Source organism: Cryptomeria japonica, chromosome 3, assembly GCF_030272615.1.
Source record: "Cryptomeria japonica chromosome 3, Sugi_1.0, whole genome shotgun sequence".
NCBI classification, from domain to species: Eukaryota; Viridiplantae; Streptophyta; class Pinopsida; order Cupressales; family Cupressaceae; genus Cryptomeria; species Cryptomeria japonica.
The window spans coordinates 198,311,537-198,326,923 of NC_081407.1; the positions used below are offsets into that span (position 1 = coordinate 198,311,537).

The following is a 15,387-nucleotide window of genomic DNA, read 5'->3' on the forward strand; positions in this document are numbered from 1 at the left end:
GTTAACTTAGGATAATGCATTTCATAGTAGTTTGGATATGAGACACATGGGTGTTTGTGTCACATTGGGATAGTGTGTGTAGGAGAAATTCCACTTTTTATGGTGTTGATCTTGTTATTACACTATCATATCCACTTATTGTGGAGTGATAATTCCACCTTCGGTGGGTGATCCACCTCATGTGGAATATTATATTATTTCTCCTACCTACCCACACCTATTTCCTACCTACCCTTGTTTCTCATTGAGCCACATGTCATATTTGTGTGCTCATACATCCATATGGCCTTGCCTATATAAGCAGGCCTCTATTCATTGTATTGGTTAATCCAGTTGATCATTTTTTATTGATGAGAATACAGTTTGTTCTTGTCATTCTATTGTCTCTTTTATGCTTTTCATTGTGCCCTTGATCTTGGCAAAATCCAACATGGTATCAGAGCTTTGGGGGCTTCGTTGATCAATTTTTTGAGACATCGTGGAAGGCTTCTACTTTTGGATTTGGGGATCTTCATTTTTTGGGGGCATCATACAGCGATTTGGACATCACCGTTGAATCCAGGAGGCCATTTCCATAAATTTCAACTATAAAGTCGACCTATTTTGGTGAGAAATTTTTTTTCCCAATTTTGCCTATTTTTCGTACGGATTTCGGATTTTTCCAAAAATAAAATAAAATTATTTTTCAAAAAAAAAAGAGAAATTCGAAAAAATTTCAAAAAAAATAAAAAATTATTGAGGGGTCCGCAGACCCCCCATACCCGGCCGTACCCGCGTTGCAGGTTCTGCAGGTTCCGCAGGCTGACTGTACCCGCAGACCCATACCTGACGCCGACGCAGTCGTAGACCCGTACCTGATGTCGGCTACCGTGACCCCGCCGGCGACGAACAGCTCTCGCTGACGACACCCGCAGGTCCCCGGCGCTTCCCCCGTCCTCCGCCTTGGTTTTCCCCGGCCGCCTCGGTTTCTCCTCCCGGTACTCCCGTTGTCGCCCGCGCCAACAGCCGAACCCGACGGCCTCCGCCTCCCACCACGTCAGCAATAGGACCCCGCCACGTCAGCAACAGGACCTAGCCACGTGGCCTGAAAACAGACCTCCGTACGCCACGTCAGCGCCACATAGACCGTACGATCTGCCCAGTCACAGGGCCACGCAAGCATCCGTACAGTGCCACGTCATCTGTACGGCCTGCACAGTCAGCAGTCCGTACAATACGGACGCCCAGTCAGCAGGGGCGAAGTTTTCGTGACGGTCATACGGCCGTCAAATTTAACACAGTGACTTGCTGATGTCAGCGCTACATCAGCACTTTTTGAAATTTTTTTGACCCCTCTCCATTGAGCTTTTCAGTTTTGCAGTCCAACTTTGAAAGGCCATATCTTGCTCATTTTTGCTCCTTTTTTGGTGCAATTTTTTTTGAAATGGGCTAAAATTTCATGATCTTTGCAGTGGTGTGGTTATTTTCTGATTTTGATGCACAGGTGTTTCAGAATTTTCGGATTCTCTCAGCTGTACCTGTCCAATCCTCAATTCTGCAACTTCAAAGGCCTCGTTTGAGCTCATACGACCTCCTTTTCAGGTGCCGTTTTTTTTTAAAGTGCTTATTTTTTCATCTACTTTTAGAATCTATGATCAGATTTCAGAGATTTTGAGTGAAAATTGTACTTTCAGATATTGGTCTTATTTGGCCTATTAGGTACTTGTAAATTGCTTGGATCTGTTGAAATGTGGCGACTGATCAGCAAAGTATTGTACACTCAGCACGTATCCTCGTCGGGGTTCGGGGCTGGGCCAGGCCTTGGGTAGGGGTTCGGGGGCGGCAGCCCCCGAGAAATTTTTTTTTGCCGTATTTTGTTGATGAAAACCGACATTGTAATAAAACCCTAAAAAAGGCCGACTTTGTTTGTTGCCCTAAAAACGCATGTTATAAGCGGCTGGGATGCTTAAGGCATTGGAAGGTTGATGTACTGTTTTTGCTGGATAATAAGAAAGATTGGACGGCTGTGTATGGTGGACGTAACCCATTCTGGGTGAACCACGTTAAATCTCTGTGTTATCTGTGTCCTGTTTTATTTCTTTATCTTTTGTATTTAAAATCTGCATATAATTGTTAGTTCATATTTGCTTCGGATCTGCTTGAAACCCTAACAGGATCTTAGTTAGATCTCTTGCATTAATAGTTTGAGACTCTTTTGGCCTTATTGAGGCAGTTGTAAAATTGTAAATCAGAAGTCCACTTTGTCATTTTTTGCAAGTGGCCCATTGTATACGCACTACTTATAAAGTGCCAAAATCATCACATTTGGGGGGGGTTCTTTGATTGAGTGAATTTGGGGGGGTGTCTTGTGTTATTGTGCCTCTCTTTGTGCTCTTTCCATTCTTGTTGCAATGAGTCCTAATAAGTTTCCACCATTAACTCCACATAATTATGCATCATGGAAAATTAAAGTATGGAGTAAACTAATGGAAAAGGGTCTCACACACTACATAGATGGAACAATAACAGCACCACCTGATCCTAAGGCTAATCCAAATGCTCAATTAGAATGGCTCACAAAGAATTGCATGGCTCTTGGAACCTTACGCAAGTATGTATCAGATGACCTCATTTTTCACATTGAGAAGTGTAAAACAATCAAGGAGGCTTGGGATATGTTTCAGAAATTGTATGGACAAGTTGATGAAATCAGAGGCTATCAGATTGACAATGAGCTCACCACCTTAGATCCCAAGAATTTTGATACAATCCAAGATTATGTCACCAAAGCAAATGAGCTAAGAGCAAAGCTAAAGGATTGTGGAATTGACAAAAAGGATGCTTAATTGATATTCAATTTGTTGGATAAACTTGCACCAGAATATGCAGCATTTGTGTCTAGCTTCCAAACTCATCGTTTGACAGTGGGGAGTTCTTATGTTATGCCTTCATTTGATGCTTTCACAGAAATGTTGATATTGGAACAAACTAAGTTGTTGAACCTGGGGTTTCTCAAGTCTTCAAAGTCCAAGGCTTTGGTAGCAAATCAAGGAAATCAAGGAAGTCAAGGCAAAGATTCCAACAAGAAGAAGAAGCAATCTAAGTCTCAACCACACCAGGAAAAGGGACAATCATCCTCTCCATCACAAGGCAATTTTCAATCCTCTTCCAAGAAGGGGACACCACCTAAGAAGGATAAACCAACTTGTGCATATTGCAAAAAGTATGGTCATGATGAGCATCGATGCCACGCAAAACAAGTTGATGAGTTAACCAATCTTCTCAAGAAAAACAACATCAACTTGCCATCCGCCTACACAAAGAAGGATTCAACTCCTTCCTCTTCCTCACAGTCTAAGGGAAAAGGGCAAGCATTTGTGGCTACAACAGGTTCTTCACAGCAATGGATACTTGACTCGGGTGCCTCATATCACATGGGTTCTACAAAGGAGCAGTTTTCTTCATTGGAACCATCTAAGGTACCTCACATTTACATAGGTGATGACACACAAGTAGAGGTTGAAGGGAAAGGTTCAGTTGACATGGATGATGGAACATTTGAGAATGTTCTGTATGTTCCTAACTTGTCTACCAACCTTCTCTCCATCTACCAAATCACTCACTATGGGAATGGGAAAAAGGTTGAGTTTACCCCAGATTCAGTTGTGGTAAAGGAACTTGATGATGATGCCTTGGTAGTAGTGGGACAAGTCAATGACAACTCTAGACTTTATTCATTCTCCCACTTTGTGCCAAGTTCACCTTCTAAGGCCTTGCTTACTCATTCAAATTCAGAAAGTAAGCTATGGCATGAGCGGTTTGGTCACCTCAACTACTGCTATCTTCAGCAGCTAAGCACTAAAGACATGGTCACAGGTCTTCCTCGAATCAGTTTTTCAGAGGGTGTATGTTCAGGTTGTTCCATGGGCAAGCATCCCAAAGAGAAGTTTGATAAAGAGAAAACTTGGAGAGCTTTGGAAGTTCTTCAACTTGTTCACAGTGATGTAGCAGGTCCATTTCTAGCACCTTTATTCAGTAAGGCCCGCTATGTTCTTACCTTCATTGATGACTACTCCCGCTTCACCTGGGTCTACTTTCTCATTCATAAGAGTGAAGTATTTGACAGATTTCAGGACTTCAAGACTCGTGTGGAGAAGCAATCAGGGAAAGTGGTCAAGATTCTTCGCACAGATAATGGAAGGGAATATGTGAACAAGAGACTTGAGGATTTTTGTACCTTTGAGGGGATTGATCTTTAGCATTCTGTTGCCTACACTCCACAGCAGAACGGGGTTGTAGAACGCAAGAATAGAACTCTCAAAGAAATGGCTAGCTGTATGATACATGCACGTTCTCTTGATCCCGCCTTTTGGGCAGAGGCTATCAGTTGTGCCACACACATCCAGAATCGGGTTCCTCACAAAGCTTTACAAGGTATTACTCCTTTTGAAGCTTGGGCTGGTAGGAAACCGATTGTGAGACATTTCAGAGTCTTTGGGTGTCCAGCATGGGCTCGCATACCTCCACAGAAATGCAAGGCATTAGAACCTCAGAGTCGACCTTGCATATTTGTTGGATATCCTGAGGGTGTTAAGGCATACAGATTGATGGATCCAGAGACACATGAGGTATTCATTGAGAGGAGTGTGCACTTTGAGGAAAGCTCTCCTAGCTTAGCCTCTCTACCTCCTCCACCTTCCTCCATTGTGGATAGTGATGTTAGTGATTCAGATGATGAGACTCCCTCAACTCCGACTCACAGGGTTACACCTCCGCAGGGTCCACTTGCAGTTGAGGAGCCTTGTTCTCCACCTCCACCCAGACCTCGTTGGGCTCGCCAGACACTTGTGTCTGCGGGTTCTCTTGTTGGGGATCCTTCGGATACACGGAGAACTCGATCACAACATCAGGATCTTCCACATGCATTCATTGCTACCGCTTCTGGTCCACAGACATTTAGGGAAGCATCAGGGGTTCCTGAGTGGGACCAAGCTATGGAGGAAGAGTATAGTTCCTTGATGAGGAACAACACATGGGATCTAGTCCATCTTCCTAAGGGGAGAAAGATGGTTCGATGTAAGTGGATCTATCGGACCAAGTTTGCAGCGGATGGTAGTGTGGATAAGTATAAGGCTCGGCTTGTTGCAAAAGGTTTCTCACAGGTTATAGGTGTTGACTATACTAAGACCTTTGCACCCGTAGCCAAGATGAACTCCATTCGTTTGACACTTGCTATTGCTGCAGCTCATGGTTGGGTTGTACATCAGATGGATGTGAAGAGTGCCTTTCTTCATGGTGACCTTGATGAGGAGATTTATATGGAACAACCACAGGGGTTCATCCAGGATACTTCCTTGGTTTGCAGACTAAGGAAATCTCTCTATGGCCTTAAGCAGGCCCCCAGGGCTTGGTATGCCAAGATGGATTCCTTTCTTCTCTCCACAGGTTTCACCAGGTGTCATTCCGATCCGAATGTCTACATTTTGCGACAGGATGACTCTCACTTGATACTTGTGCTCTATGTTGATGACTTGATCATTACAGGGAGTACTTCATCCATCATTAGCAGGGTCAAATCTGCTTTGCATGACAGATTTTCTATGACTGACTTGGGTCTTTTGCACTACTTTCTCGGGATAGAGATTTCACAGTCACCTTCTGGGATTACTCTATCGCAGCCCAAGTATGCTCTTGATCTACTTGCACGCTTTCATATGGTTGATTGTAAGCCTGCCCCGACTCCCTTTCTTTCAGGAGTCAAGCTTGAGGCTCAGTGTTCTTCTCCACCAGTTGATGCTACTTTGTATCGTCAGCTTGTGGGTAGTCTCATCTACTTGACTCATACACGCCCTGATATTTCATTTGCAGTTGGCATGGTTTCCCGCTTCATGTAGGAACCACATGAGCTTCATTGGAAAGCCGCCAAATGCATTCTACATTACATCCAGGGTACACATCACTATGGGATTCACTATGCAGCAGGCACAGGACTTCGCTTGGTTGGTTACACAGACTCCGATTGGGCTGGCGATCTAGTTGATCGTAAGTCTACTTCTGGTTACAGTTTTCACCTTGGTTCAGGCCCCATTTGTTGGCAGAGCAAGAAGCAACATGCTATTGCTCTCTCTTTGACTGAGGCTGAGTATTGAGGCGCTATTAACACAGCGACTGAGACCATTTGGCTCCAGCAGATTCTCACAGAGTTTGGATTCACTACTCCACAGCCGACAGTCCTACATTGCGACAATCAGAGTGCTATTGCCATCTCGAAGAACCCGGTCCAGCACCAGCGGACCAAACACATCGAGATTCATATGCACTATATCCGAGAGCTCATCCAGGAGCAGGTCATTGATTTGCAGTATTGTCCTACAGCAGAGCAGGTTGCTGACATATTCACCAAACCTTTCACCGAGAGTAAGTTCCAGCAGTTGCGAGCTCTCTTGGGGGTGCGGGATGTGTCATTAGGGGGGGTCAGCTGACTTCTCCTTCCTCTCTTATGGGGGGGACTTTTTCCTCTTTGAGGTTTTGTCCTTCCTCTTTTCTTTTGTACATTCATCTCTCTTTTGGGGGGGAGTTTTTTCCCACTGGTTTTTCTCCCTTTCTTCGTTTGTGAGAGATTGCATTGCATAGTTTTGCTTGCATTTGCATATTGTACATGGGTACCTATCATGGCCTAGTAGCCGGGACCCATCTTGCATTGTTGACTTGAGTCTTCATTCCCCTAAGTTGCACTTAAGGGGGGGTGTTGGTGTAAATAAATATTCATTATGGATATTATTACACTTACTTAAGTTAACTTAGGATAATGCATTTCATAGTAGTTTGGATATGAGACACTTGGGTGTTTGTGTCACATTGGGATAGTGTGTGTAGGAGAAATTCCACCTTTTATGGTGTTGATCTTGTTATTACACTATCATATCCACTTATTGTGGAGTGATAAATCCACCTTCGGTGGGTGATCCACCTCATGTGGAATATTATATTATTTCTCCTACCTACCCACACCTATTTCCTACCTACCCTTGTTTCTCATTGAGCCACATGTCATATTTGTGTGCTCATACATCCATATGGCCTTGCCTATATAAGCAGGCCTCTATTCATTGTATTGGTTAATCCAGTTGATCATTTTTTATTGATGAGAATACAGTTTGTTCTTGTCATTCTATTGTCTCTTTTATGCTTTTCATTGTGCCCTTGATCTTGGCAAAATCCAACAGATAGGAATTGAGCTCCACTCTTTTATGGGTGTTAAAAGTGGAAGGGTCCACTAGAGAGATGCTAGCTTTATCAGGGGGCATGGATGAGGTGGGTTGGGGGTATGGATGAGGTGGGGTTGGGGGTAACTCATTCTTTTTTCTGGTTAAACCTTGGGGTGGACAATAGGGGTCTCCTGAAGAGTGTTATGAGAGGTATCAGTGTGGCTAGAGGTTTTGGATCCAACCATGCCAAAGGATTTTCCTTTATCCAAATGAGTTTGAGGGCTACCAAAATGCAAGGGTTTCGATTGTGGAGAGAGCATAATGACTTTCACCACTTGGGTGGTATGTTTTTCCCCAGCTATTGAGACATTAGGCTTACTTTTTGAAGGTCCCATAGAAGAACCATGGTGGGGATGAAATAGGAACCATATATTCTAGAATAAAAGTGGTGGTAGGGGCTTAAGCTAATTGAAATCTGAATAAACAATATGAGCCCTTGGTGAAGGGGCAAGTCATTTTTACCCATTGAAACTTTACCAACCAACTCTTCAAGAGAACTATAAATATAGTGAGGAACATTCATTTTAATGCCATGTATTGAGTGATTCAACATGGGAAACAGGTAAGAGTAAAACCTTTTTAAATCTTTCTTCTAGCATGATATAACACATTAAGGTCACCACAACATCTTTTCGACACCTTGGAAGATTGTCCCTTTTGAATCCAAATTGGAATCTTTTGACTTAATTTGTTCATTTTTCATGGTTGTGGTTCTTAATTATCTTTTGAATTTTCCTCCCTTCCATCTTGAGCCTTGTAGCCAAAGCTATTAGGGCCTCAAAGACCTTGAACGAGATGCCTCTAATGAAGATCAAATTAGCTTTCCACGAAAAGGCAAATTGCTTGGATAGAACAAGATCATGAACGCTGATGGATTCAAGGTAGCACAAAAGGTTTTTCGTGCAAAAAATATCCCATACCTCCACATTATTTTCCATTTTCTCATAGTTTTTGGCTTCAACTATGCTGAGATCATTTCCCATATCAGATTTTTGGGTCTTTGGAAACACACTATGATGCTTCTACAAAAATTAGAGTCGAGGAAATTTAATAGTTCTTCCCCAACCTTTTCTGGTTCTAATAGGTTTTGTTTTGGAATCAATAGTCTTTAATGTAAAGCACATATGGATAGATTGGGCATGAAACTTATGAAATAGTCAGTATAGGTAAATGGAATAGTCAGTCATGGTGCACTTATAATTATAATATCAATTTGAAGTTTATCAGGAACTTATGAAAGTTATTTTTTTCCTAGGGATACAATTCAATTCAATATCGTGAGAAAGTAGCCACCATGACCCTACTTCTGTTAGGACCAACAAGAGGGAATTATTAAGGACTGGCTGTTCTGTTTTTTGATGAGTAATAAGAACAAGCTCTATGCGTAGATGATGGGATCATGGGACTATAAAAAATTGAAGTGGAACAAGTGAAAAGGCAAATACTTTCATTATAATAAACATGAACACAATATGTGCAGTTATTTTAATGGCCTAAGGACCTGCTAATGAGCACTGATGAATATGGCGATAAAGTAAATGCTAAGGCTGGTAAACCACTGACAGTGATTTGTTAAAATAAAGTCTGAATGGATGAAATGAATTCAAATTGCATGTATACAAGGTTTCCAGAAAATCATTTCATTACGTCTCTTTATGCAAGTTAAGATACAAAAGGAACATAATTGGCACTCACTAAAGGTTCTACTTAGGCAGATCAGTGGCTTTGGCTAGGCTACATATTTCACTGTTATTGTTGAAAGACATGATGATTGTACCTTTCAAGAATTGAGAAGCATAATGATAGTTCTTGTATACATATCAGAAATGTTTGTGGAGGGGGTTGCAAAAACATCACAAAAAGGGTAAGTTCTTTGTTAGGAGATGTTTAAGTGGGAGAATATTGTAGTTATTTACTCTTCTGTATTAAATAAGTTAAACTTAATTTTAGTCTGTGTGGGTATCTGAGTCAGAATTCTGCTTACTGGAAATTGAACTGTTTTGATGGAAGTTGAATAGTTTTAAATGGTATATTTCCCACTTTTCTTTGGAGCATATTTTGGAAAAGGTAGAGACACAGAGAAGAGTAATGCACCACGTTTGCAGGGGCATCATTTGGGAAAAGAAAGCAACTTATACAGGTGGAGAGAAGAAATCTTTTCCCATTAGCATGGGAGAAACCTGGTTGCAGGACTGAGTCCTAGCTATATTCTCTTGTCCAAACTTCTATATTCCTTGCATCACTATGTTCTCTTTTCACGTATATTTAAGTTGTGCATTTTATGCTATAAATTTTTAGAATGGTTTATGGTTTAATGTCTCGCTTTTCTGGGTGTGAAATTGGGCCTACTGTGTTTGGTCTGTGTGCCAATGTCTCAAACATGGCACAGGAATTTTCCAACATGAATTTTTTTTCATTTTTTTGATATATGGAAAACCCCTTTTATTTTCTACAAAGGGTGCATAAATGTGTATATTAGATATTACATTACATTTCCCTTGGAAGTTATTGAACCTGGGTAACCCCTAACAGAGTAACATGCGTTCATCAACAGATCATTGTCTCATAGACGAGAACATTATGCATTTTGCATGGATGCATTAAATGACATAATTTGAGCATCTACTTTATAACTTTACTGAATCAGAAAATTGCCGAATTATTCTGTCTGCTTCAATGGCCTGGGATGAATTGAGCAGAGCTATGATAGGCATTTTGGTTTTAAATTTCTGTTTGTTTTCCACATGATCTGTTTAATTTCAATTTTGATATTCCAGCATAGGATTTCACATCCATGAATTAAACTACAGTTTTCAAACTTGTTGTCACTATTGTAGGTGAGGTTAGCTCTTAACATCACAGCAGATTTTCGATCCTTGTTTTCTTGGAATACAGAGCAGGTGAAGGAGCGTAACTAGGAACTTTTACAGTAGGAATGGTTTTTCCTAATGAAATTTGAAAAATTGTTGATCATACAGAAAACATTATATAATGGAACTATATGTTGTCTGATATCATATATGGTTTTGCAGATCTTTGTGTTTGTAGCTGCAGAGTATGTAACACCGATAAACTCTGTAAATCAGGTCTCTAGGCTGCTATTCTCATATATATGTTTCAAGTTCTCCAATAATAATTGCAGAGTAGATAATATTTATGCATTCTATAATTTCTATTAATGAAGAATTTCAGTACTGATTATTTTCTGGCCAGCGATTCGATGTTCTTGTAGCGCGTGATTTATATCATTTTCTGCTTTATTTGTGTGTCCTCAACAGTGCATTGGTACCACTTCATTTGTATTGAAAATCATTTGTTTCTAATCCTAGTCACAGGTAATAATATTCAGCTTTCTACATATGAAAAGGAATTGATGGAGCTATAATCATGTCTGTGGTCATTTCAGATCTCATTGTGGGATCGCATTGTGACAACTAAAGAGAAAGCTAGGTTCCATGTCCAAGCTAGAGTGAAGGATTTTCCCAAGTTGAAGGTGTTTGACTATTCAAGAACGTTTGAAACCATTGGCAAGGATAGGTTCTATTTGGCTAGATTTTTCATATGCAACAATAACTTTGTGATTATGGACTGAAATTTTATCTTTTTTCTCCACCAAAGAGAATAATCCACCAGCTAAAAATGGCTAAGTGGGGTACCCTTTCCAATATGAAAATTGTTTTGCTTCAACATGTAAATCAAGTGCTTCATTTCCCTAGGTTAAGTTTGACAAGTCAAAGATGCTTCATTCATCTTGACTTCCCATCTATGGCATCATAGATGCTCTTACTCACTTTCAATGTTATCTAGTCATTAATTAGTCATTGAACTTCCAACATGAAAAATGATTTTCTTCAACATGCAAATCAAGTGCTTCATTTCTCATGTTAAGTTTGACAAATCAAAGTTGCCTCACTCATTTAACTTACCATCTATGACATCATCGATGCTCTTACTTATGCCCATACTAAAAGAGGTGATAACTACTCATTAACCTATATATTGAAAGAAAGATAAGATTATGGAAATGCTTCCCACACTAATCTATGAAGAGAGATGCATAGAAAATGTGATCATACAATTTGTAGGAAAGAAAATAAACATAATAAACCATTACACTGATATATCTTGGGTAAATTATTTAGGGAAAAAATCTTAGCCTCCAAACTTGAACCAATAATAATTTTATAACTATGCAGCTACCCTTCATAGGAGAGTACCCTAGCATAATTTGGAGATTTTGACAACTAATGGCAATTGCAAATATCATATCGAAAACTCGATATATATGAGAAACAATACCACCAAATGATAATTGGGAAGCCATGAACTAAAACCACCCAAATTGCAGTATACAAATCTCTTGTCAAAATTTAATTACCCAAATCCAAAGATGAGCCCACATGTTAAAAGTTACATATTCTTTTTCCTTGCCATAAGTTGTCACAACTTTGTCATCATCCACTTACCAACTTGAGCATTGCATTATCTTAATTCAAATATACTTTATGTTGTGTCATAAAATTTGTCATAAGTTGGTTAACACGTTAACTCAATGATATGACTCCCCTCTTGCATGCTCTTGCATGTGTGATAGATTCTCTTACACAACTCACATTGTAATAGATGGTCTAACAAATCTTATATGCCAAGATATTCTTTTATATATGTTCATCCATCATTTCAAAGCATACACATGACAAAAGTGATTGTCATAATAGAACAACCTTTTCCGCAAGGGTTCAAATGTAATTAATACATAAATAATAAATTGAATGTTAAAATTGCAAGGTGTATGACATACTTATCACAACATTCTCCCAGTTCTTGTATACCTTGCCAGAGTAAAAAGTAAACACTAACATTGTCAGTTATCTTTAAGAGCTAAGAGGCCTATAAAATCATTCTATCACTTCAATTTTCTATGCCGATAAGATTCATTAATGAGACTATGACATTCATGAAAGTATTAACCTTGTCAAGTATCACCATCCCAACCGCTCTCATGTTAGAAACAAAATGATACTTTACATCAATGTGCTTCATTTGTTCATGAAAAGAAAGTTTTTTTTACCAAGTTGTTGGCACTTTGATTGATACATCCAATTTGACTAGCTCAGTGTTTGAACACAACCTTTGAAGATTGATGAACTCCTTACAAACATTAGTAGTTGTCATATACTCTAGGTCTTTGCAATGGACAAAGTGACCACAACCTATTGTTTGATCGTTCAATTGATATTATCACCAAATAGATTAAAGACGAATATTGGTAGATCTTTGCAATTGACATTTAATTCCTAATTAAACTTCATATGTTGAGTAGCAATTCCCCTAAGACACCATCTCCTTGACAATATGAAGGGTTTATGTAAGTACCCCATTGATAGTTCTGATACTTAATATAAGTACAGATCCAATAGCCAACAAGATGAGAGTGGGGGGGGGGGGGGGGCTGAACCATACAAACTTAATCTTCCATAAAAACATCAGATTCAACCTTGGTAACATATATTTCAGTAATATAACCAAAACTGTCAAACATGCAAACTCAAAAGCATATAAACATCATAAACCTCATAACACCAGATTTAACATGGAAACCCAAATAGGGAAAAACCACTGTGGGATTTCGGACCCACTAAGAAATATACTCTTCTAGAGTATGCTCAGTTAAAAGCAAATCCTTTTAAAGATTACAAACACATTGCTAGATGTGACCCGGTCAAGGGATTTCCCTCAGATCTATTAGGATCTTCACCTTGTTAGAAGTGACCTTGTTAAAGGATTTCAAACACTCAATCAGAATGTCACCTTGCTAGAGGGTTTTACAAATAAGACTGTTAAGTCCACTCGGTTAAGAGATTTTCTGTCACTTTCACAAAATAACAGTAATAAAATCTATCTGCAACTTCACATCTAAAATTCTAAAGCATATTCCTATTTGTTCAATACAATCTAGACATAGAACTAATCTTGTCTATCTGTTGGGCTTCTATACTCTATTATTCAAATAGGTCTTCAAGCTTCTGTGCTCGGTAATCACTATGTAGCATCCATGTGCATACACTTGCCCACATACATTGTTTATCAACAATTTCCTATTTATAAACAATTAGGTAACCGCTTAATCTCCTTGATCACATTTCCCATGATCAATCATAGCCATCAGATCTTCAATCTTGTCTAGGTTCAATGCATCTTTCGATTTGAAAACGTTTTACCCCGCCTTGGAACTTGCATATTAGTCTTGGAACTTGTGTCGGGGTATTACGATTCAATCTGAGCTATAGATCTTCATGCCAACTTTTCATTGCCTTAGATTCGTTAACAAACTTCATTCACGGCTCACCAATCATTGATCAGTTCTAGCTCATCAGCTTCCTTCATTAAATACCGCATGTAAACATTTAATGCATTCTGTTATAGCTCGGTTGCAACTCGGTAACAACTCGGTGAATACTAAACTTCACTCGGTAGACATTCCGCCTTCATTAACCAATAGCGATAACCTTAGGGTTTACCAACTAGGTTCCTTAGGGTTTACCGACTAGGTTCTTTGCTTGATAACATAGTATAGTATTAACCTTTACATTTTACAACATATGTATGATGTTAAAACAATCTAAACATCATGATCTCATCATTGTTTGACTCGGTACTAGTTGCCCATTGAATACCTTATTCATCCCCTTATTCATCATATTCTTTCCTGTGTCTTTTACCGACATCTTTATAATCTTCATATCATACTTCTCAAGATATGGCAACATCATACTAAATTAGAAAATAAATTTCTTGACATCAATGAAAAAATAATAATATCAAGACAGTAAACATCTTTAATCAATTATGTCCATAATCATCAACAACCTTCTCAATATCCTTATGAAATGCCAACAATCTTTCATTGTCTGTTATAATGCAATATTGCCAACAATCTCCCCCTTTGGCATTGTTGGCAAAACCAATTGATTTGACCTTAAAAGATTCGGATTGCTGTGATTATGAAATGCTGAAATGCTCTCCCCCATACATTGGATTTCTTCTTTCCAATCTGTAGTTTGCTCAGTTTTCTTTTAGTCTTCTCCCCTGATAGGTCTTCTTCCTCTATATTAGTCTTCTCCCCCTTTGTAGGTCTTCTCCCCCTTTGACAACAATGCCAAAAAGTAAAGAACTAAAACATAATTACTTTCTGTAAGGAGTTATTTCCTGCTGTTGTGTATCAGCTGAGTCTCGGTCAGAGCATTTGTCTTCAATTCCTGTTCCCTAAAATATTTCCTGTACACCTTTAGTAAACATCCTAAAGTGTATAAATCAGCATCAACTCCCAAAAGATATTCATTAGAGTCATCGGATTGATGCTTTCACCGAACTCGGTCAGTGAGTAGAAGATAGGGGTAGGACCCCTAACTTACTTCTGAGATATTCAAAAGTGTCCCTTGGTAGTGGTTTGGTGAAGATATCTGCTATTTGTTCCTTTGTGCTAACATACTCCAATACCACTTTCTTCTCTTGAGCTTCTTCTCTAAGATAATTATATTTGATAGATATGTGCTTTGTCTTAGAGTGCATAACAGGATTCTTTGAAATATTAATGGCACTAGTATTGTCACAGAATATAGTTACTGGCTTGGTAACTTTCTCATTTATACCTTCCGACAGTTGTTTGATCCATGCAATGTTGGTACAATTCAATGCTGCAACAACGTATTCAACTTCTGTCGTTGACTGTGAAACACATCCTTGTTTCTTGCTAAGCCAATTCACTAGTCTTTCTCCTAAAAAGAAAGCTCCTCCACTTGTGCTTTTTTTGTCATCAATGTTGCCTGCCCAATCAGCATCAGTATAAACTTTTAAATCAAAATCATTTCCTTTCTGATATACTAAGCCATAATCCTCTGTGCCTTTCAAGTATCTAAAAATTCTTTTGATTGTTGTCATGTGTGTTTCCTTAGGATCTGCAGAGAATCTTCCAACAATACCTATTGCATGTGCTATGTCTAGTCTGCTGTGAACAACATATTGTAGCTTTCCAAGCATGGATCGGTAAAGTGTCTCGTCAACAGATGCAGATTCATCATTCTTTGACAATTTACAGTTGGTAGTCATAGGAGTACTTATTGGTTTTGAATCCTCCATT

At 39.2% G+C, this 15,387-nt stretch overlaps 1 protein-coding gene across 2 annotated transcripts in view; it reads left to right on the top strand.

The window, feature by feature from the left end:
* The window catches only part of LOC131061607 (signal peptidase complex subunit 3A), a 37,554-nt gene extending 26,517 nt beyond the window's left edge, over positions 1-11,037 (top strand). For both annotated transcript variants that reach the window (XM_059217875.1, XM_059217876.1), the window contains 3 exons: positions 10,085-10,147; positions 10,280-10,333; positions 10,654-11,037. In XM_059217875.1, the coding sequence (XP_059073858.1) occupies positions 10,085-10,147; positions 10,280-10,333; positions 10,654-10,839 (303 nt within the window). In that variant the 3' untranslated portion in view covers positions 10,840-11,037. The remainder of the gene's footprint in view (positions 1-10,084; positions 10,148-10,279; positions 10,334-10,653) is intronic.
* The last annotated feature ends 4,350 nt before the right edge of the window (positions 11,038-15,387 follow it).